Raw genomic sequence first — 24,355 nt, 5'->3', positions numbered from 1 at the left:
GATGACATAGACTTGATCTCTGTTAATGCTATGTAGAAGCCACCAGAACAAGAAAACCACCCCAATCTGGTGCCCACCACTTCAAATCCCCATAGCCAATCCAAAAGTACTATAATTAGCAGTATCTCAATCAACTAAGAGGTCAAGGAACATTGGACCAACACTCCAATGTCTCTCATCCAAGTTCTATCACAGCTTATCCCCAAGTGCAACCAATGCAATCTTTGGACTATGTTCCAAGCTGAAAATGATCCAAATAGTCCATTTCCAAATAATCCAGGAACCCCTGAAGCTATTGCCTGACCATATTTCCCACAGCTTAAAAAAGGAAGGCTGAGGAACTGGATAAAAATTGTCCAGGACTGCTTGGTCCAGTGATGACTTCTTGAGGGAAGCACACACTAAAAACCTGAAGGAACCACTGCAACAAAACTCTTTTATCTTGATGCAAATCGTCTTTGGATGAGTGGAAAGCCCTTCCATGGGTCCCAAACAAATGTGCGCGTTCCCGTGTTATGTAGACTTTCAACTACAGAATTGGTCAACCAACCCTTAGAAAAATGAACCACCACCGCAGAAATGAGAAAGCGGAGCAAGCCTCAGATTTTGTGACCTACGTCCTTTCATTTCAATGTTCCAAGAATGAGGAGGTCATAATGCTGAGCTGAACCATTTTAGATGGGCAACAGGGAAGGTTTGGAGACTTTTATTTCCTTCATTCCTCCTCCTGATATTGTATCAGTATGTGTGAACAACCTTGGGAGACAGAAGAAGAGTTGCAGCTTAGACCACCATCATAAAAAAGAGATCTCAGTCCACGAAAGGAAAAGGGACATGGAAAAAAAAGTCTCAGAAGGAACCCTCCCTAGTTTCTAGAGAATAAAAGGAAAGGAGGGGGTTAATACAGGTAGTCCTTGACTTACAACAGTTTGTTTAGTAACCATTCAAAGCCACAATGGCACTGAAAAATGTGACATGACCGTTGTTCATACGACTGTTGTGGCATCCTTGTGGCCGTCTGATCAAAATTCAGGGGCTTAGCATCCGATCCATATTTTTGACCATTGCAGAGTCCCGAGGTCATTTTGCGACCTTCTGACAAGCAATGTCATCGGGGAAATTAGATTCACTTTACAACCATGTTACTAATGTAACAACTGTAATGATTCATTTAACAGTGGCAAGAAAGGTCATAAAATGGGCCAAACTCACTTAACAAATGTCTCACTTAGAAACAGAAATTTTGGTTTCAATTGTGGTCGTAAGTCGAGGACAGCCTGTACTTTCAGATGTGCAAGATTCTGTGAATGTAATCTTACAACAGAGATACAGCTGGTGCTTGAATTTGTGCTAGTTATCTGGGGTCCCTCAAAGAGCTAATGGACGTTTGTTTTTCTGCATGCACCAAGTATATTACAAGGGAACCATCAAAGACAGTTTCCATCTAGCTGTCAGAACCATTTTTCCTTCTGTGTAATGTATGGTGCTATGCAAATTGCCATCTTTACTCTATTCCTTGAGCCCTGAAAGTTATCAAATCAAAAATGTCCGATCAACTAAGGCTATAAGAGAGATCGTAACAGGAGGAGATCCATTCCAGGTCTATTACGCCCCCTTCCGTGGTTGCCCATCCTCACAATTCAGCCAACATTTCCTTGCAACAATTCACATTTGTTTTCAGAGGCCACAACACCGAAATCAGAAACCCCTTTAGAACGAGGTCAGATGCAAAGTCTTAAGCACCCTAGTATATTATAAAATTGGTTTTCTTTAAGAAAAAAAAAACATTTCTATAAATATTCACAATTCAAAGGCTAACAAATACATATCTGTAGACAGACATTCTTATTAATTTGAATACCTATGATATACCCCTTTCCCCCAAACAACCAAACAAAAAAAGATAAGTGTTTACACCATTTAACGAATTCCACAAGATGTCTTTGGTGATATATTCAAAAGGAAGAAAGAACTATGTGCACGCCACACCAAACCCAACATGCCCGAAAGCATCAATCCATGAACAAAACACTTTACAGTGGACTTGATCATCCTATCGGCAGCATAATCGTTTGCAGCAATTGAAAACAAGAGGTCCCTTCAACAGATCATGCCTCTCAATTCCACCCACCCCATTTCGGAAGATCCAGGTAGGCAACATTTGGGGGAACTTCAAGTGTTGATTGCCCCACCACACCACACCATGGTCCATGAGATGCCGTCTGGCTTGGAATCACCCAGGTTTGCAGTCAGGGATACGGGATCCAAACACTGGCCAATGGGTCATATTGGCTAAAAGCAACAGGGGGTATTGCTCTAGGGATCAAGATGTGCCATTCAACAGGAAAGCCGTTATTTTAAGATGGGTGGAGTTAGCAAACAGGCTACCGTTGGGCTCAGTCACACCCAGTTTGATGTGCCATCAAATGTCTGGAAGGAGGTTTCAGATATTTTCAAGTAAATCTTCCCACCAAGCTGGAATCCTGAGAAGGAGATGGCGAATTGATGGTAAGTAGCCAAGTCCAAGACCAGAAGAGTCTGAGAATATGGAGATCAGATGGAAAACGTCTTCCCAAACCTTGGAGATGGGAAGGTGCCATTACGTAACTTGCAAGTTCACACCCCCACTCCCAAAAAATTAACATGGCAGGGAGATCTCCCTGAAGGCTTTCAAGAAGGGAATGGACAGACACTTGTCTGAAATGGTATAGGGTCTCCTGTTTGAACAGGGGTTGGACTAGAAGACCTCAAGGTCCCTTCCAACTGTGTTGTTATTATTAAGAAGACTTTTCTGCCCAATTTGCTTGTTTGCACCAAACACCGAAAGCCTGTCCTTTATTTTATTTTTATTCAAGACTTCAGGACTTCAAGCTTTTCCCCCCTGCTGGTAGTCCTCGACTTACAACCATTGATTTAATGACCGTTTGAAGTTATGATAACACTGAAAAACTGACATGATTGTTTTTCCCATTTAAAACTATTGCAGCATCCCTGTGGTCATGTGATCAAAATTCAGCCACTTGGCAACTGACTCACACGTATGACGGTTGCTGTGTCCCAGGATCACGTGGTTACTTTTTGCAATTTTCTGACAAGCAAAATCAATGGGAAAGCCAGATTCACTTAACGACTGCAGTGATTCACTTCACAATTGTGGCAAGCAAGTTTGTAAAATGAAGCAAACCTCACTTAACATTTGTCTCGCTTAGCAACATAAATTTTGGGCTGCATTGTGGTCATAAGTCAAGGACTACCTGTAATAGCTTTGTTCCCCTTTTATTACCAGATTTCAGCTTTTCTGTCTCTCGGGGTGGCTACTCCTAAATGGGAAATCCTCGATTTACTACAAATGGAAGCAGCATTTTTATGGCCAAGAGCCCCATTTCCTTCTTCTCCAGAGCAGCATCCAGAAGAGGACAGCATCAAATATTCTAGCTCCTATTCAGAGGGAGAACTTAAATGATATGCCCCAAGCTTATCATTTAAGGTTATCACAATGATTTTGTTTTTCATTCCCATTTCTTTAAAAAGTAAAATCCCACTATCTAATTTCAGGGACCAGGATTCAAGGGCTTTCCGGCAGCCAAATGAAGAAGGGGTGATCATCACAAATAGCTTGTCAACTTATTTGTCATCGTGCAGAAGTTGGACCGGCTCTTGCTCTGCCTGTGAACTTTTGGGAAAAAAAAATATTCATCGATCTTTGTGCAAAAAAGATTCTGAAACCTTCTAATCAGACTGTCTTAAAAGTTTGTCTCAGTTGCGAATTCTGAACACCGCCAGCCATGAAAAAAGCGTTGCATGGATTGCTAAAGCTGACACTCCCTGAAGTTCTCCTGCACAAACTTCTGCAAATATTAATAAAGAATATTTGTAGTTCAAATTATCCTTGATGTTTTCTGAGCTTTTCTTACAGACATTTCCTTACCCAAACTAGGCAAAATCATCAATGTTACTTATACTTCATTAGCACTGATAATATTACCTACTTTGGGTAATGAAACGTCTGCAAGAAAACAACCAAGCTCAGAGAGCACCCAGGAGCCCTCATTCCATCCAAGATATATACAGTATATATCTTGAACCCGTGTCTTTAACAAAGAGACAGACTTGGGAGCTTTTGCCTCATATTACCTGCCCTGCAATATGTACAAATGGGACACAAGACCTGGATTTTCTGGCCAGTCTGACTTGGAAAGAAAAGGAACCTTCTCCCCGTCTGGTCAAGCAAAAAGCTTAGCGTGTGTGTGTGTGAATGAAAAATGCACATTGGAATGTCACAATTCCCTGGACACACAACCTTCTTATGTGCAACAGGGACAAGTTGTGATACAGTGCAAGACAGTTGTGAGAGGAATTCAGGAGACCAGGTCTACTTTGGCCAACTGATGGAGGCTTTATTTCCTAAGAAGCTTCTCTGCATCCCATATTTCAATGAACAGCCATTCCTAAAAAAATGATTTCAACAGATATTCTGCCCAGCAGCACTTTGAATCCGATTCCCAAAAATGAACTTTGGCGCATACACACAGAGTCTGGATGTAGCTCATTAAAGCAACTGCATCCTTTCTCTAGATCGGATGGCTTCATTCTGCAATGGCCAGCTGATCCTGGAAAATGGCACAGCGTCTTGAAAGCGCTACGGACAAGGTTCACAAACACACACAGAGAGACACACAGAAACCAACACCTACTGTACAAGCAAGCCAAGGCTCCTTTCTGGAATCAAACTGGAAGTGCTGCACTGCTCTAAAATTTAACCATAATAAAAAAAATAACAGGATTCCGTTACTTTAAAAAAGGGCAGTTTTGCACATGCATTCAGGTTCCCCCTCCTTTTAAAATATGCTTTTTCAGAAGTTGCAAGACCTCAACAGTGTTGACATTACTTTGTTTCAATAAGTGTTTTTAATTTTTTAATTGTGTGCATGTCTTCTTAGAAGCAATATACCCCCAAGTAAGATCCTCCTAGAATACATATTTCAGAGCCTTTTTTGGCCCATCTCCCTTCTAATCACATCTTGCCCTAATTTAACTAACAGCCAACCTAATCTCATTGACAAGCACCAGGTTTTATAGTTTCCTGCCTCCGCCCGCCCCAAGGAAACCACAGAAAGCCCAACTGAATGGAGCAAGCACACCCTACGGCAGGGTTTTCAAACCTGGCCCATTTGTAGGTATATTGACTTCAAGCTCCAGAATCCCACATAGCCACGTAGCCATTGCCGAGAATTCTGGGAACTGGAATCCACTCGCCTTCAATTTGCCACGGTTGGGAAACACTGCGGATATGCTGCTGCACAACTGCAATCCTATCTATCACGAGTGCCAGACTCCTGTTGGCTCAAGGCTATCCAAGACCCTGTGCCATTTGTCAAAGGCCACATTCCAACCATGGCCCGGGCCAAGACCAGTTTGGGGGAGGGGGGAATAAAAAACGGGTGCTAAGCCTTTGGAAGGCTTAAGGCACTAATTCTGTCCCTAAACTTCCCTCCCAACTAAAAAAGAGAGAAAACTGGCCCCACCTACTCTGGAGGTTCTGGACCGAAACAGGTAAGCATGCCAGCATCTCCTGGAATAAAAACAGCTTAGCGGGTTGACTTCCAAGCACGCTTGCCCTCAAAAACTAGGAGTTAACGAGTTTCACCGTAAGTAAACCTCTCATTTCGGAAGGTCTTTGAGCGTTTTGCTCCTCTAAAACACACCACCTAACTTTGGTCACCTAGTTGACTTTTAGAAATTATTTCCGCTCCTCTTCCCATGATGGTGCAACTGGAAATAATCCAGGACTTTATTCCCCTCTCAACTTCTGAGACTGTCCCTGTTCTTTCCCGTATCATTTTGTGGATCAACAGAAGTTCCCTCGACCCACACACGTCTGTTTAAGGAGAAACATCAGCATCATTTCACCCAGTTCTCCTAGCTTCAAACCAAAGTCAACAGTCTGCAGTATTTTCTGTATTCTCACAGCTCACCGGAACAAAAGCCCATTCCAATTCAGCTGGAGCCCTATTCACAAAAGCTACTTGTCTAGTTAAGTTCATAGACTAACTAGCTGGCAGGAAGTGCTTCCCCAATGTTCTGGGTCTAGAGAACGTTCCTCAATGTTCAGTCTTGCCCCCAGAGGTGGTCTCAGCACTGCTTGGTGTGAAGCTGAGATGTTCCCTGAGCCACATCCCCAGGCTTACACACGGACGGCTTGTCAGGGGAGCAAGGAAAATCAAAGCGCAAAGGCAAGTCTAGACCTTTCTCTCCCAAAGGGAGAACCCAAGCATGTTTTTTAGACAGATTGCTCCCACCAGGCCTCTGAGGATTAGAGCCCTCCGGTGACAACACAGGGGCCTGCAGAAACAGAGTGGAGGGCCTGGTCAACGGTCTCAATGCTGGAAGGACGGGATGGTTGCTTCTATCTCCTTGAAGGTGTCCAGCTGGTTCCTGGGTGGAATTCTGCCCCAGACGAGCCAAAGGAGCAGCCATGTCAGAGTGCTCCAATACTCCCCAAGGACTTTGAGGGGGGAGTGTATTCCAACCATTCTCTCCTGTTTTTGTTTCTTGCAAGGAAAATTCCTCCATGCCATGTGGTACATTCAATCGTCCTGGCCACGAGAAGCCACCAATAGCGTCTTCTCTTTCTCCTAGAGAATGTGGCACATCTTTCTGGCCATTGTCCAATCCAAGAGGACCAGGATCCTTTTTGGAACTGCTCCAGAGCTCAAACGGCCTAAAACTCTTCTTGGATAGCCGCAAGTTTGCCAGCTCAAACTCCAGACTTTGGGTATCAAGGGATCGGCTTCTCCTGCAGACCGACAGCGGCTCCAGCAGAGGTGGACTCAGCTCCTGAAGTCGAAGATGCCGAGGAAGGCTGGCAGCTCCCCAGTGAAAAGAGATCTGAGGATACTCGGGAAACATTCGGTCATCACATTCAGCAAAGGATGCTTTGGAGTCATAAGTGTCCCTGAAAGCCTCGAAGGACGCGGTCATGTCCTCATCCGTGTTCATCTCCAGATGCTCCTCACATTCCCCTTCCCCTTCCTGTTCCACGTCGACGATGTCAAAAGTCACCATTGTGGGGAGGTCAGGAAGGTTCTGAGTGAACTCAGAGCCTGAATCGGAGCTTCTAAGACTTTCAGACAGGCTAGCGAAGAGAGTACCGTTGCTGGTGAATTCCACCAAGGCTTGTGAGAAGTTCACAGCTTGTTCTGGTTCTTCACTGTGTTCCTGGCAGGGCTCTTGGAAGTCAGCTCTTGGAGAGCAGCTGTGGTGGCCATGCACTCTGTAGAGAGGGAAGGTCACAGAGTTTCCCGACCCCAAAGCACAGGAATCAAGCACTGGATGTTCACCGCTGGAGCCCAACTCTGAGCCATTCTCTAATGGCTGAATAAGGCAACTGTTGTGTGCTTTAGTGGTGCTGCTACTATCGCAAAGCTTTTCTGGACAGAGCTTCCTGTGGAAATCATCTTCCCAGTCTTGGTTTTCTGCTAGCTTCTTTCCACCGCTTAGACTATCATTCAAAGCACAAAAATTCATTTGCTCACAACCATGGCAACTCGAGCCCTTCCCAACTAAGCTAGTTGTTTGCATTTTACATTCAGACAGCTGCCCTGGTCTCAGGTGTTGGTCTCTTCTAAGCTCCTGCAGGTGTTTCAGGGGCGGCTCTCTTTGCATCTCCCAAAAAAGCAGCTGTTTCTGGAGGGTTGCCAGCCTCTGCTCTTCTGTTTCCATTGCTTCACTTTTCTGATCCATCAGCCAGATCAAGTCCTTCTCATCGGGGAGAGCGAAGTCTAAAAACTGGTCAAATATCTTCGAAGGAGACACTTTCCCATCAAACCAGGATCCATCTCCGCAAGATGGGCTCATTAGTGCATCGTCTGGTTCATAGAACTCATAAAGAGCATCTCCGCTGTAGCTGTCCCTTGGAAGGCGGTCCTTTTTTATTTCATCTAAATCATCACCAGCTTCATCTTCAGGACCTGGGGTGATAGAATCGTAGTAGCCCTCATCACTATTGGGAGCAGATTCCTGTTGATCGCTATGTGGTGTCAGAAGGTCTAGATCATTCCTTGTTCCTTCAGGGTATAGATTAACTTCTTGCTTGGCACCATTCGTGCCCTGAAGGTCGCATTTGGGTATGAGCTCTGGCAGATGTGCTTCAGGGACTGCATCTCCTTTAATGGCTCCTGCCCACATCTGCTGGAGGTACTCTTCTAAATCATCCGGCAGGGCCATTTCCTCCCCTCCACCTTGGTAAGTAACCAAACAAGAGGTCCTCTTGGTCGCATCCCGGCTGCGTTCCACAGATGTTGAGCTCTCCGTGATGCTATCGATATCCGGTTCTGCAATGATATCTCCACAACCGGTGAAGGAGTCAAAGCTTTTAAGGGATGTCACCTCCCCAAACATCAAGCTAAGTTGCTCCCCGGAGGGTACGCAAGGAGGGCTCTTCTCCAGGAACTCTGGTTCCAATGCATCGGGGAGGTCACCGTAGGCAGAGTCAGCACAGACGTCCTCCAGGTTGGGCTGCCCATCTCGAGATTCTTCAGAACATGCTGCTCCTCTATCTGCCTCACCAATGGACCTATCTGGGCTTGGGGCCAAGCGGTCCATCTCTCCTGCCTCATTATGGTTGGCTATTGAAGGCACAGCATCGCCGGAGAAATTCTCCGCACATTCTGGCGTCACAGTCCCACTCTGAGGATTCCCACCCAGCCCATTTCCACGTGGCTGTTCTTCGGTCACGGTGTCCCTGAGAGCCCATTCTTGCAGCTCTGTCTTCTCAGGTTCAGCAACTTTGTTCTTCCGATGATGGCGAATGCTGTTAAAAAGCTCCTTCAGCCCCTTTTTGGATCTCGGCAGGAACAAGGACTTCTCCCCCGTCAGCTTCTTTTCAAAGCGTTCAGAGCTGCTGGACAGAAAGTTTGTGGTCTGGGTGAAGCCAACTTTGAGCTCGGCTCCCAAAACAGCACTCTGAGAACTTGGCAGCAGCTGGGGAGAAGCGAAGTCTGGCCCTCCATCCGAGGGACTCCTGAGGCACCCAGAACTGGCCTCTTCGTGCACCACGTCGCTGAGGCCATCATGAGTCTTGCTCTTGCTGAGACCCTTTTTGGAGGCTCCCTTGGCCTGGCTTTTATTCTTCCCCCCAAAAAAGCTTGGTAGGGTGCAGATGCTTCTCTTCCCCCCAAAGAATTTAAACGCTGTCTTCTTCAGCTTGCTGGCCGGCGCCTGCTGCCGACTGGGCTCTGCCCCAGCGAAGGAAGCACCACAGGGTTCGGAGGGGTGGCTGGCTGCCCCGTTTTCCTCCTGGGACTCTTTTCCATCTTTGACCAAGAGAGACTTGGCCCTGGGATTCTCAACGATGCCTGCAGCTTCTAGGGCAGCCATTCTGGCTTGCATCGCTAAGTGAAGACCAATGATTTCATGGCCTCTTTCGTATCTTTTGACCAAAGCATCACGGGAATTCTAAAAGGGAAAAAAAAGGGGGAAGGGAATGGGGAAGAAAAGAGAAAGAGCATCAAGACAATACACAGAAAACTTGCAATTCTTTAGAACAGGGTTTCTCAACCGTGGCCACTTTAAGAGACATGGACGTCAACTCCCAGAATTCCTCAGCCAGTGTTGTGGCTGGGGCATGCTGGGAGTTGAAGTCTATGCATCTTAAAGCAACCAAGGTTGAGAATTCCTGCTTTAGAAGACCCCACAATGGTATGTTGGAATAACCTTGGGAGACCAGGCAAAGAAATGGGAATGGTTAGATAAAAGGCAGCTGAGCCCACAGGAGGCGTGTTGGGGGTGGGGCAAGAGTCAGAAGAGACCCTGGCTAGTTTTTGGGTGGACAGAGGGAGGAAAGTACTTTCAGACTTGCAAGATTGAGGTCAACCTTATAAACAGACCAGGGCAGAAATGTGAACAGAACTAATTCTATTGTATCGTAACCCTACATTAACAGAACGTGTTAAGTCTGATAGTACGGGTTTTCCTCGACTTGCAACCGTTATTTACTAGCTGTTCAAAGTTGCAACGGCACCAGAAAAACTTACTTATGGCTGTTTTCACACTTACCACTGTTGTAGCATCCCTGTGGTCACATGATCAAAATTCAGGTGCTTGGCAACAGGTTCATCTTTATGACGACTGCCGTGTCCTGGGGTCACGTGATCACATTCTGTGACCTGATGAGCAAAGTCAATGGGGAAGCCAGATTCATTTAACAACGGTGTTACTAAGTTAACAACTGCAGTGATTCACTTAACCATTGTGGCAAGCAAGGTTGTAAAATGGGGCAAAACAACACAAATGTTGGGCTCAATAGTGGTTGTAAGTCGAGGACTGCCTGTACCTTTTCTTCCCACACTGACAGCTGCACAACTAGTCCTACTATTGACCTTTAGTGACTTAGGGCAGGGGTGGGCGACTATGGCAACTTTATGACCTATGGACGTGGCTGGCTCAGGAATTCTGGGAGTTGAAGCCCACAGGTTGCAAAGTTGCTATAATTGTCCATCCCTGGATTAGGGAATCCTTATGTTTCTGAACATCTTAACAAGGAAAAGGGAAACGGCTCATCTCATACTGGTACCGCTTTGACATTACACTGATTAACCACAAAGCAGGAATATCACACTTATGGCCTTTGATTCATTATCTATGAAGCTCAGTTGTCCAGTGGTCAAATTTCTCATCTTCGGTCATTCAACTTGTAAACAGGCAGAGAGGCAGGTGACTTCAGACGGATGGATGCACAATAACTATTTGCTTCTGCCAACTGTTTTGTTCTGGCAAAAATCAAAGCAGAATCTGCTAAGATTTCTTCCAGTTCTTTGTAAAAGAGAAAATGGAACTATGAACTCTTAATTTCCCAATTCTTATCCTAGAAGGCTCACATATTATTATTTTTTCTTCTTTGGCTGCCTTGAAAACAGACAAAACTTCAAGACCTCAACTATCCCTGTGAGGCAGGTAGTCCTCGACATACAACCACAACTGAGCTCAACATTTCCATTGTTAAGCAAAATAGCTTTTGCCCCATTTTATGACCTTTCTCCACAGTTGTTAAGTGAATCACTGCAACTATCAAGCTAGTAACACTGGTAAGGCTTCCCCACTGACTCCAAAAGTCACAAAAGGGGATTAGATGACCTTGGAATACTGCAACCGTCATAGTATTTTACAGGCCAGTTGCCAAGTATCCGGATTTTGATCATGTGACCACGGAATGCTGCAATGGTCATAAGTGTGGAAAATGGTTACCCTTCCAGTGCCATTGTAACTTCGAATGGTCAATAAATGAATGGACGTAAGTGGAGGACTACCCATAGTTAAAATGAAAAAAAAAAACTGGAAACCAAATCAAATCTTCCCAGCCCAAATCTTTGGGGTGTTTTCTCCCTCAACTGACCCTTAAGCCATAACTGCCTAACTTAAATCATAGTTAGCCTGTTGGTTTGAGCTCCAAGTGCCGAGCTCAAGCCAACAGCTCAAACCAACAGCCTAACTACCAACCGGAGCAACCGATATTTAAACATGTTTAAATCACAGTGTTTGTTGAAAACTCGGTGGAAGTAAGTTCAAAGATAGGTAGTAAGCAACAACCTTGAGCCACTGGAATCAAGATTTAGCTAAAGAAATATTAACCCTCTCTAGGCCAAGTGATCTCCCAGAAGAATTTTTTGAAGAGAATTCCTTTATGTAAGCACTATGGAGATACACAACCTGCTATGAAACAAAGATTAGAGTGTTTAAAGGAAGCTCAGCTAAATCTACACCACAATTGTGCCTTAATCTGTCCAGCTTCAGCCAAGCTGCTGTTGACATACTCTCCTTTAATCCCTGGAAATCACTAAAAATGTGTCTCAAAAATATATCCTTTCTGTTCTCCTCCCAGTCCACTGAATATAATAACAACTAGCTCTGTCTATCAGCACAGAGGATGCACTCACTGACATACAACTAATTCTCAATAAATCAACAACTTAAAGAATATGGTTGAACAGACCTAGCTGCCCAGAAGGAGAATCCAACCTGATCACGTGAGGGCTTCCTACAACCCAAGAGACCCAAGCCAACCCTTCCTGCATGGAAGAGCCCCTAACCCAAGCCAGCCTGAGCAGCCCTGCTCAGAACTTAATGGACCATGCTGGGCCACCTCTCAGGGTATCTATCGTGGACTGACATTTGCCTGCATCACACATTATTCAGTTCCTCTCTTGAACACACCTGGCTGGCCTGCCAAGCAGAGGAATTTTGCCTATTTCCCTAATTAGAAAGTATGAAATCGTCGAAGCTGGGAAGAGGAAGCTACGGCCTATATCTCTTTCTCTCTTCAAGCCATTCTAGCCAGGCAGGTGGCCATGTTCTAATGTCTGACCCCTTGCATGACTGCTTATTAAACCTACTGCTTGGAGTTCTTTATCATTAGCTACAAAACTGAAATATGGAGCATGGAATATTTTGCTAATCAATACTTACTTTTCCCTTGCCTCCAAGTTTTTATTCAAGCTAGTAGTCTATGGAGATCCTCAGCCATCCAGGTCATGGTTGTCCAAAAATGCATTTTCAAGAGGCAACTGGACTTCCTTGTTTCTCTCGGAGCTGAAGAAGCTTCTTGTGGATGAGAAACAAAACGTCTTCAAAGGAAAAAAAAACCAAGACAGTCCAGTTGCCTCTTGAAAAAGCACCTTTGGGACATTCAAGCAAATAATGATTAGAACATCCTTGAAGATTTGGTGGCAGATGACTAAACCAAGCAAGATCTGATGATGAATCCCTACCCATTATTTCAATCCTCCCTACAGCCAGACCACTCATTTCAATCCATGGTACTTTACGAAAGTATTTCTCAACCTTGGCACCATAAGATGGGTGGACTTCAACTCCCAGAATTCCCCAGCCAGAATGTTTTGGGAATTGATGGCCAAATAGTTGGGGAAAAAGTCATGGAATTTTGTTTTTATACAGTCAACTACAGAGAGATTGTTATATGCTCAAAAATGAACAGCTTTGGCACTACTACAATGGAGCAATAGTTGCAGACTGGAAACCCTTTGTGGGCTTTTTGCAGGAAACCGGGAGATGGTAAGTTCAAGTCTGCCCTTAGCCATAAAAGGCAGCTGGGTGACCTTGGGCCAGTCCTTCTCTCTCAGCCCAAGCCATCTCACAGGTTTTTTGTTGTTGTGGGGAAACTAGGAGGAGGAAGGAGCATTAGATATATTCACCACCTTGAGTTATTTATAAAAATAATAAAGGTGGGATATAAAACAAAAAAAATCCATAAATAAATATGAATGTCTGGTTTGTGGTTTTTGTGATTACATTAGATAATTAGAAAAAGCTTTTTTGTAATCATAGAATAAGAGATAACTTTTAACCATCTTATATTTGTTGCAAAGGAAATTGGAAGCTTCAATATTTCAAGCTTTTTTTACAATAACAAAATCAATCTATTCATCAAAACCTAAAGTCAAAGTTTCTTTTTTTTCTGTTTCAAGCAAAAAGTCCAGAACTTATTTCCAATAGAAATAAAACTAAATCAATCCTTCTCTTTAATTAAAAGTCAGTTTTGCCATCTCCCCTAACTGTATCACTTGTTCCATCTATTCATTCTTCATGATAAACATTTCAATAAATGGAAGCCGTACTTATATTTTGACCTGCAGCAGGATAATGATGCAAGATGAAAATACTTTTTGCATATCAATACTCATGATTCTTGATGTGAGGAATCCCATTCCCACTCTTAAAAGAGACAAGGTGGGCTTTCCATAATTAGACCTTTATGTCAATATTTGTCAACCCTTTGAGATAGGCTAAGTCAAGAAATGGGCACTGCATGGATACCATGCCAACTTATTCTTGTGGAACATCATAAGAACATCCTGAAAGCCTGTCCAAGTTTCTCTCTAACCCAACTTAAAAATCCAGTTTAGTGGAAAAAGAGATTGGGGTGAAAAGAGAGCAGTGCTCCAATATTTGAAATGCTGCTACAGAGAAGAGAGGATCAACCTTTTCTCCCAGGCACCAGAAGACAGAACAAGAAGCAACGGATGGAAACTGATCAAGGAGAGAAGCAACCTGGGATTAAGGAGAAACTTCCTAACAGTTAGAACAATTAACCAGTGGAACGACTTGCTTTCAGAAGTTGTGGGTGCTCCAACACTAGAGGTTTTGAAGAAGAGACTGGACAGCCATTTGACTGAAATGAGATAGGGTCATCTGTTTGAACAGGGGGGGTGGACTAGAAGACCTCCAAGGTCCCTCCCAGCTCTGTTATTCTGTTAACTTAAGGGAGGGTTAAGTTTAGTTTCTTTCTCAAGCTTCCTTCAACCCCCTTCTTGAAATTGCCCGAGTTCTCACCAAATAGGACTTCCATTCCACTTCTCCAATTTTGGTTTACAAAACAATTTCCATCTTGTTTATTCCAATGTCACTAAAATGAAAAGTTGGAAATTAACTATTCCTAAGTGAAGGTGGATTGTATTCATTAAACACAGCAGCAGTATAACTGGAAAAATAAGAATGCCCCGATTGAGTCAAACAAGGCCTTCAAAAATCTAGAAATTTATTTCAATCTTTCACCTCCAGAAGATTTACCACCTCTCAATTCTGGCATCAAAGACCACTAAGAAGGCAGTCAAATCTGCCAGCCCAAAGAATTAAAATTCCATAAAAGCAGTAACTGAACTATAAAAAAACCTGAGAGGATTAGCCTGCTATTGACCGACCAACCATTTTGCACCTTCAAAGTCACATCTACATTAACAGCAAGCAGCTCAAATTTTAGTTACCTTCATACCTCTCCAGCAGTAAATAATTTTCTCTGGAATGCAGCTACACTAGAAGCAAATATGAGACTCTACCCATCCAAAATATTGGCTGAAACAAGCTTTTGAGGGCGAATCCTGAGCCTAGCTCAGGAGTCTTCAAACTTGACAGCTTTAAGACTTGTGGACTTCAGCTCCCAGAATTCCTCCTCCAGTCATGTTAGCTCAGGAATTCTGGGAGTTGAAGTCCACAAATATTAAACTTGTCAAGTTTGAAGACCCTTGGCCTAGCTCATCATTTCTGAAAAATTTCCCTTCATTTGGAAGGAAAAACTGCAATAGAGGGGCTTATGCTTGGATGAGACAAAGCTATGGCAAAGATTAAACAGAGTATTTGATTTAGATGTGCAAAACAATGGGGCTAATGCCTCACTCCATCCGTGGTGTCTTTATCAGTCCTCTTTATGTTATCTCCAACTAACTTTATCTTTGGGAAATGCTGCACAGAAAAACAGTCCCAAGCTGCATCAAGAGAGGGATATTTTCAAGCTCACGTGAAGTGATAGCACAACTTTATACCGTACTGGGGAGACCATACTTGGGATACTGGGTCAAATTCTAGACACCACTGTACAAAAATGATCCTGAGACTGGAAAGATTGCAGAGAAGAGCCACGAAGAACGGGGCTGGAGGCTAAACAGTTACAGGAATTGGGTCTATCTGGTCTAATGAAGAGAAGGACGAGGGGTGACAGCATAGCAATATTATTATTATTTATTATTTTATTGAATTTATTAACTGACCCATCTTACCACACAGTAACTTTCAGCAGTTTACAATATTAAAAAGATAAATGTTTCCAAAATCTATACACAATAGGAACTAAATAATAAAAATGATAAATATACAATCATAACTAAAAGATGAGGAAGGAGGGAATAGGATGAGCAGAGGAGAAGGTGGAATCTTTTACTGGCCTATCAACCATCCCCATTGGAGTCCCAAGCCTAAAATTTGAGGGGCTGTCACGGGGGGAGGTTGTCAACCTATTTTCCAAAGCACCAGAAGGCAAGACAAGAAATAATGAAACTTAAGTTGGGACAGAGATGCTATTGGTATGATGTTCTATAACAGTAAATTGGCATGGAATCCATGCGGTGCCTATTTCTTGACTTGCCCTATCTCAGAGGGTTGACAAATGTTGACATAAAGGTCAAATTATAGAAGGCCCACCTTGGTTCTTTTAAGAGTGGGAATGGGATCCCTCATATCAAGATTGTTGAGCGTTGATGTGCAAAAAGGTGTTTTCAACTTGCATTATTATCCTGCTGCAGGTCAAAAGATAAGGTTTGTAAGTTGATAGGCTAAGGTTAACAACTCAAGGTGGCAAACATACAGAACACATCTTCCTCCTGCTATTTTCCCTACAATAATACCATTCACCAATGCCATCAAGGGCGGAAGCTAGCTAGAAATAAAGAGAAATTTCCCATCAGTGGGAACAAGTAATCAGTGGAAAGACTTGCCTGTAATAGTGCAGGCTTTTAAGAAGAGACTTGTCTGAAATAGTAAGCAGTCTCCTTCTTGAGCAGGGGTTGGACTAGATTACTAGAAGAACTCCAAGGTCCCTTCCAACACTGTTATTCTGTAAGTTTCGTTTCTATCTGTTGTAAAAGGAGTCACTTTTTAATGTAGTTTTGTTTCCTTTTATATATATTTTATTTTACTGACCTTCTATTTCCTATTTTTCTTTCTCTTCTCTCCTTTTTACTATTTCCATTCTTGATCCTTAGCTTTTTTGTTAGGTTTTATTTTATTTTAATAAAATCAGTCAAAGAAAACCCTAGGAAAGCTGACAAATTTTAAAAAATGCTTGGATCCACAATTTTTTTACTATGATTATTTCTCTGATTATTACCCCTTCAATTTCTGCTTTTTTGCTTTTGCATTTCTTATGCCACTGTTATTAATTTAATCGTTTTAACCTATTTTTTCTAATGCTTTGGCTTATGATGGTCAACGTAATAAATAAGATTTCATCATATCATCTCTAAAGGCCCTTGTATTCCCCTTCAGCACTGTAAGAATATCTCTAAAACATTTTGGGCTCCGTATTATGTTGCAGCTGTTTTTGCCATGTTTTTTTTACATTGTATTGCTTTTAATAAAAGATTTCACTGGGTTGTCATTATTATTGTACAGTTTAGTTTTATTATGCCATGTTATATAATTGTTATATTGCTTTGGATTTATGTTCTTCATTTATCTGTACAAAACCCAGAGCACTCTATTTGATATTTTAAAAGCACAATAAACCAACTGCAGGGTGCAAAGAACTCAGTAAAGATTAAAAAGTTGTAAACTGAAAACATATGTGATCTAAAATGCACTAAGATTTGCAGTTCAATGCAAAATTAACCAGGGAGAAATCTTAATCAAATCAATGGGTTGTGTGTGTGTGTCTGTATCTATCTCTCTATCCTATGTTTATAAAAAAATTATTAAAAGTTTTGAGAAGAGGAAGAACCTCGACAAACTACATTAGAGCAGAAGTGAAAAAGAAAGAAATAACAGAAAAAACTAAAATTGCCAAAAGAGAATAGAAAAAATATAGAACAAGATATGAGGGCATAAAGCAATAGCATCTGATATTCTTCATTGTACTTCTTAAAGGTACAATTACATTTTAACCACGCTCTTTAACCAACTGTCTGCAAGGAGTATAAATCCTTCCATTTTCCACCATCCAGTCAGAGCTGAAGAAGCTTCTTGGATGAGAAGTGAAACATCTTCAAAGAAAAACAAGCAAGTCCAGTTGCATTTTGAAAAAGCACCTTTGAGGCAACCAGAACCTGGAAGACTAAGGATCTCTATAGACTCTCTCTGAAGTTACATCCTGACTCTCTTCTTTCTATAATTTATATCTTGCCTAATCATCAAAACCACTGATCACATATCCATTTTTCCTCATTTTTGCACAAAATGTCCCTAAAGGGTTTCCAGGCAGCAATACATGACAATATTGTCTTTCCTCGAAATAAAGAAGTCAGTTTATCCGTCTGTCAATTTCATTCTATCGATTTCACCAAACACTCTTCAGTGGTGGCCAGTGCCATTTTTTTTCCATCTTTGTCGATAAAATAATCTCCCCAAAGGAATCATATCTTGACATAAACTCCCATGAGTTTTTTTTTCCTAATAGTTCATCCAACAACCCCAAAAGGAAAAGTTCCAGCTTCAATATACCTCTCTTTTGAATGAAGATGTGTGTAACCATGCTACAACTTCACAAATTTTGAAGCCTTGGGCACAAATGTTGTTCCATCCATCCATCCATCCATCCACCCATCAGAATAGAGTTGGGAGAGTCCCTGGAGGTCTTCTAGCCCAGGGGTCTCCAACCTTGGCCACTTTAAGACTTGTGGACTTCAACTCCCAGAGTTCCTCAGCCAGCAAAGCTGGCTGAGGAACTCTGGGAGTTGAAGTCCACAAGTCTTAAAGTGGTCAAGGTTGGAAACCCCTGTTCTAGCCCAACTCAAGCAGGTAACCTGATACCTTTCTGGACAAATGGCTGTCCAAGGTTTTCTTAAAAGCCTCCAGTGATGGAGCACCCACAACTTCTGAAAGCAAACTGTTCCACTGGTTAATTGTTCTATCATCTTGAAGTACAGATAGTCCTCAATGTATGACCACAATTGAGCCCAAAATTTCTGTTGCTAAGCAAGGCAGTTATTAAATGAGTTCATTTATGATTTTTTTTGCCAGTTTTTAAGCAAATAACTGCAGTTGTTAAGTGAATCATGAGATCATTAAGTGAATCTGATTTCCCTTATTGGCTTAACTAGCTTGTCAGAAGCCAGCTAGAAAGGTTACAAAAAGGTGATCCTCCAACCGTCATAAATATGAATCAGTTGCCAAATGCTAAATTTTGGTCACACGACCACGGGGATGATGTGAAAACTGGTCACACACCACTTTTTTCAGCCCTGTTGTTAACTTCAAACTGTTAACTAAGTGAATGGTAAGTTGACTTCTACAATATCCAGAGTTGCTTCTGTAAGATGGGAAGGCATATAAATGTAATAAATAAAGATATGTCTACATGTCTCAAAAATCCGTCATCCTTTGCTACAGTTGTGGATAATTTCTCAACTTCTTTGCATACATTCCAGCCTGAGTTTAACAAACAATGATTGCCCTGTTGGTTGTATTTAACTGACATCTGACCCCTCTGTTTACATTCTTCTGTCTTGGCACTGATGACTACGTTGCATCTGCCAACTGCTGACAGAATGCCACACAGCTGATCATGGGAATCCAGTCCAGGACAGATCGCACCACGATAAGGGCTTTAAAACAGGAACAAGGGCCTATTGTGATTTGCTATCTCTGTGCGTGCCTGTCTGTGTCGGTGTGTATTTGTCCCAGTTTATCACCAGGAAGCACTGAAGACAACAAAATCTGGTGGAACAAATGTAGTCTCTGATCTTAACAGACTCATGTTACACAGGAGAAAAAATTGCAGAAGTATGATGCTGCTTTGCAATGGTTAAGCCAAGAGGGATGTGGCCATAAGACCAGGACTGTGACAGTGGCACTAGGGGTAGTCCTTGACTTACAACCACAATTGAGCCCAAAATTTCTATGGCTGGGTGAAACATTTGTTAAGTGAGTTTTGCCCCATTCAACTTTTCTTGCCACATTTGTTAAGTGAATCACTGCAGTCGATAAACTAGTGACAGGGAATCTGGCCTGCCCATGGACTTTGCTTGTCAGAAGGTCACAAAAGGGGATAATGTGACCCTGGGACGCTGCAACCGTCATAAATGTGAATCAGTTATCAAGCATTCAGAATTAGAATTCTTTTATTGGCCAAGTGTGATTGGATACACAAGGAATTTGTCTTGGTGCAAAAGCTCTCTGTGCAAAAGATACATTCGTCAAGAGTCATCAGGTGCAACACTTAATGATAGTCACAGGATACAATAAGCAATCAAATCATACTAGGAAACAGTCAGTATAGATCCTAAGGATTCAAGCGACAAAGTTACAGTCATACAGTCACAAGTGGGAGGAGGGGATGGGTGATAAGGAGTGATGAGAAGATAGTAGTGCAAGGAATTATTTGTTTAGCAGAGTGATGGTTTTCAGGAAAAAACTGTTCTTGTGTCTAGTTGTTCTGGTGTGCAGTGCCCTATAGCATCATTTTGAGGGAAGGAGTTGAAACAGTTCATGTCCGGGATGTGAGGGGTCTGTAGATATTTCCACAGCCCTCTTTTTGACTCGTGCAGTATACAGGTCTTCAATGGAAGGCAGGTGGGTAGCCACTGTTTTTTCTGCAGTCCTTATTATCCCCTGAAGTCTGTGTCTGCCCTGTTGGGTTGCAGAACCAAACCAGACAGTTATAGAAGTGCAGATGACAGACTCCGTCATTCCTCTGTAGAACTGGATCAGCAGCTCCTTGGGCAGTTTGAGCTTCCTGAGTTGGCGCAATTCAAATTCTGATCACATGATCATAGGGATGCTGCAAAGGTTGTAACTGTGAAAAATGGCCATAAGTCACTTTTTTCAATGCAGTTGTATCTTTGAACGGTCACTAAGTGAACTGTTGTTGAGGACTACCCATAGTACTGTAGGTAAGGAAACACCGTCAGCCCAAAACATAGATTAATTTAATTCCATGAATATAAAGGACTCATCTACACACGGCATTTTTTAAAAAATGTATAAATGTATATATCAAAGAATTGTTGTGACAGAAAATCATATAATTACAGAAAAACAGTCCTCGACTTACAACCATTCATTTAGTGACCATTTGAATTTCCAATGAAATTGCAAAGACTGGTCCTCACCCTTATGACTCTTTTAGCATCCCCATGGACATGGGATCGAAAGTCAGGCACTTGGCAACTGGCATGTATTTAGGACCGTTGCAGTGTCCCAAAGTCGCCTTTTGTGACCTTCTGACAAGCAAAGTCAATGTTCGCTTAACGACCAGATGATTCACTTAACAACTGCAGTGATTTGCTTAGCAAGTGTTATAAAGGTTCATAAAATCTTGCATGACATTTAATAATTTCTTGCTTAGCAATAAAATTTGTGATATCAAGGATTTACTGTAAAAATACAGGTAGTCCTCGACTTACAACAGTTTGCTTAGTGACCTTTCAAAGTTACAATGGCACTGAAAAAAGTGACTGACAACCATTTTTCACACTTACAACCATTGCAGCTTCCACTGCAGGTCACGTGATCAAAATTCAGATGCTTAACAACTGACTCATATTTATGACAGCTGGCGTGTCCAGGGGTCATGTGATTCCCCCTTTTCAACCTTCTGACGAGCAAACTTTTAAAAAATTTTTTAGAAAAATACTTTATTAAGCAAATTTATACAAATACAAAACCAAACATTCCGCTTGTTGCAACATAAGCAAGACAGTGTTCACTCAATTTGACATCTCTCAAATTATGTAGAATAATTCACAATTACTTTAACATATAACACAAAGTTTCATCTAATTATATATCACAAACATAGTTGCATGTAATGTTACTATTTTCTGTCATACCTTTTTATTTGACTTTGTTTTGGGGGAAGCCAGAGTCACTTAACCACCAGGTTACTAATGTAACAAAATGGAATAATTCACTTAACCATTGTGGCAAAAAAAAGGTCATAAAACAGGGCAAAACTCACTTTAACAAATGTCTCCTTTAACAACATAAATTTCAGGCTCTGTTAAGGACTGGTCGCAAGTCAAGAACTGCTTGTATAGTCCCAAAGCTGAATCTGGTCAAGAGCCCCATTGTGTCATTACAGAGATGACCAAAGAAGGAAAAAACAGAAGCCTGGCCAGAGTTTGACCATCCACGTCAGAAGTGTGTAATTTGGAGAAACCACAACAATGGGCTACAATGCCTTTTTCATTATGAATGTGGCTGGACAAGGTAAAAGTGAAAACTGATTTATCCTACTCTGCGTTTTTTCAACTGCCTTAAAATTAAGTAGCCCTGACCTAAAAGATTTAATCTGATTAACAGAGTTGTGAAAAGTTGAAAAGTTTCCCCTTGTGGGATCCCATCAGTACACACACACACACACACACGCACACACACAGAGTCTTCCCCCAAATGAAGCCTCTACATAGGTTCACTCAGCCTTGCTGTTCAGCCTTTCCTAACACGTCCAGTGCAGGTACGTCCCCCTGCAACTTACAACCATTTAGTGACTGTTCTAAGTGCAACAGTGCTGAAAGAGGTGACTTATGACCAGTTCTCACACTTGTGACCCTCACAGCATCCCCATGGGCACGTGATCAAAATTCAGGAGCTTGGCAACTGTCACATGTTGTATTTCTTAGCCGCCCGTTTCCCTCGGAGAGCAGAGCTCCGTGGTGTTTATGTGGCGGCTGCAGCGTCCCAGGGTCACGTGATCATCGCCACCTGCGACCTTCTCGGTCAGATTCTGACAAAGTCAATGGAGGAAGACTGATTTGTTTAACGACCACACAATTCATTTAACGACTGAAGTGATTCACTTATCAACCATAGCCAAGAAAAAGATTGTAAAATTGGGCACAACTTGCATAACAATCTCTCTGCTCAGCAACAGCAATGCTGCTGCTCCTAAGTGGAGGATTGTTTGTAGCTTTCATTTTTTAAAAAACAAAACAAAACAAAACTTCACGCAAATCTCACCACTGCCTGAGCCAAACAGGAAAAAGCCGCCCAAACTCTCTGGAAGGCTGCCCTGGTCGGTCTCTCCGCCACCCCGAGCCTCAGGGCAAGGTGACCCAAAGGGAGCCCCTCTCCAAGGAGTCCCCCTCAGGAACAGGTCCTGATGGGTGGTGGCTCCCCAAAGACCCTTCCCGCCTCTGCTCAGCAAGCTGCTTTTCTTTTTCTTTTTGAAAAGGAACATCTCTTATTATTTCAACCCAGATTTCAAGACAATCCTATTTAGGTCCTCAAGATTCTAAATGAAGGACTTTATTATTTAGGAAGTATTGAAAAGAAGAAAAAAAAATACGTTCTATCAAGGTCAAAGGCTTTTTTACGACGTCAATATTGCAAGCCTAAGTTTTTTTTTCACTTTTCAATCAAAATTGAGGACCACATTAAGAAAAAAAGGTCTGTAATATTTTGTATCCAAGTAATAGCTAATGTGACAATCATTTTGGTTAGGAATGGATAACTTAATATTAAGATCTTCTTTATATTAGTATGATGGAGATGATAGATAGATAGATAGATGGATGGATGGATGGATGGATGGATGGATAGACAGACAGACAGACAGACAGACAGAAATAATAGACAATAGGTAGATAAATGATAGATACATAGACAAATGGTAGGTGATAGATATAAAGACAGACAGACAGACACAAAACATAGACAATTCAAATTTGCCGTAGCTGCATAAGGTACGACCCCTCGACAGTGGCCAGCCAAGGTGAATCCGAACAGGTGAATTGCTGAGCTTGACCTTCCCGCGTGCACGCACTCACACAAACACACGTGCACCTTTCGCCCAGTAAAACTGCCCCTGCGGCCCGATCCCTCATTCAAGCGGCCGGGGGAGCCTCCCGCAGCCCGATCCTCCCCGGCCCCCCCTCCCCAAATCTGGGGGCTTCCCCGAGCTCAGCGCGGCCGCGGGGGTGGGGCGCCTGCCGCTGCACCGGCGCCGGCAACGCGCCCGGCCTCCGGGGCGACCCGAGCAGCGGCCGGGCGGCAGAAAGAGGGCAAGAGGCCCCGGGAGGGGTGGGAGCAGTTCCGGCCGCCCCTTCCTCCCCCGCCCCGCCCAAGGAGCCCCGGCAGCAGCAGCCCCTTCGCCCCGGCCAAGCAGGCCCGCGCCCTTCCCGCACCCGCAGAGCCGCCGGGAGGCGACACAAAAGGAGGCGGGGGACGCGTGCACACGACCGGCCGGCCAGACCCGCGCCTTGCCGGGGGGCCGGGGCGGCGGGGGAGGGAGGGGAGCGGCCGAAGGCGCCGGAGCCACTCACCGCGCTCTGCCGGGGCTGGAGGCGCCGCGCCGGGAAGGAAGTTGCCCGCCGCCTCCCGGCTCTCGCGGCTCTCCCGGCGCCCAGGAGCGGCGGGGCGGGGCGGGGGTCCCGCTACTCCCGCCCAAAGGCGTGGCCGGCTGATCGGCAGGCCGGGCTGGCCAATGCGGAGGCGGGTGGGCGGGTCTCCGCCGCCTCTCCTGGGCAACCTTCCCGGGAAGGCGCGGCTGGGCCCGCCCGGGCGGCGCCTCCCGTCGCCTCGCCCGCCCGCCCTCCGTCGGAGCAGCCCCGGAGCCCCGCGCGGCTCCCGTCGAGCCGGCCTGGCCGGACAAAGGACGCGCTCCCTGCCCGGCCTGGGCCTCTTCCGCGCCTCGGCTTGGAACCGCCCGGCCGTTGACGTTTCACGTGGCAGGGAGTTCCGAAGGATTCCAGAGTGTCGGGGGAAGGGCCGCCGCGGGAAAGGCCAAGTGGACGCCCGACTTGACCCGCGACGGGGCCCCACCGACCCCCACCCACATGAGCGGATTCAAAGGAACTAGGAGGAAAAGCAGCAGACAGTGCAATGTATGGGGGGGGCGGTATGTGTGTCTAAGAAA

The 24,355-nt window shown here is 43.8% G+C and overlaps 1 protein-coding gene across 2 annotated transcripts; it reads right to left on the bottom strand.

The window, feature by feature from the left end:
* Window positions 1-241: 241 nt before the first annotated feature.
* Window positions 242-23,860, bottom strand: AMER1 (APC membrane recruitment protein 1). 2 transcript variants are annotated; one of them, XM_026703129.2, is made up of 2 exons: window positions 23,763-23,858; window positions 242-9,456 (listed from the first exon to the last, which is right to left on the bottom strand). In XM_026703129.2, the coding sequence occupies exon 2, from the start codon at window positions 9,388-9,390 to the stop codon at window positions 6,133-6,135; it is 3,258 nt and encodes a 1,085-aa protein (XP_026558914.1). In that variant the 5' UTR covers window positions 9,391-9,456; window positions 23,763-23,858; the 3' UTR covers window positions 242-6,132. The 2 variants fall into 2 exon arrangements, 1 of the variants encoding a protein (XP_026558914.1); XR_015745022.1 differs by lacking the exon at window positions 242-9,456 and adding an exon at window positions 10,645-10,769 and having other exon boundaries at window positions 23,763-23,860.
* Between the last annotated feature and the right edge of the window lie 495 nt (window positions 23,861-24,355).

The sequence above is a fragment of the Pseudonaja textilis genome, chromosome 12, assembly GCF_049901715.1.
Source record: "Pseudonaja textilis isolate UNSWEBS1 chromosome 12, rPseTex1.2, whole genome shotgun sequence".
Taxonomy (NCBI): domain Eukaryota; kingdom Metazoa; phylum Chordata; class Lepidosauria; order Squamata; family Elapidae; genus Pseudonaja; species Pseudonaja textilis.
The sequence above is the reverse complement of the archived record's forward strand: the minus strand, read 5'-3'. Positions and strand labels throughout refer to the sequence as shown.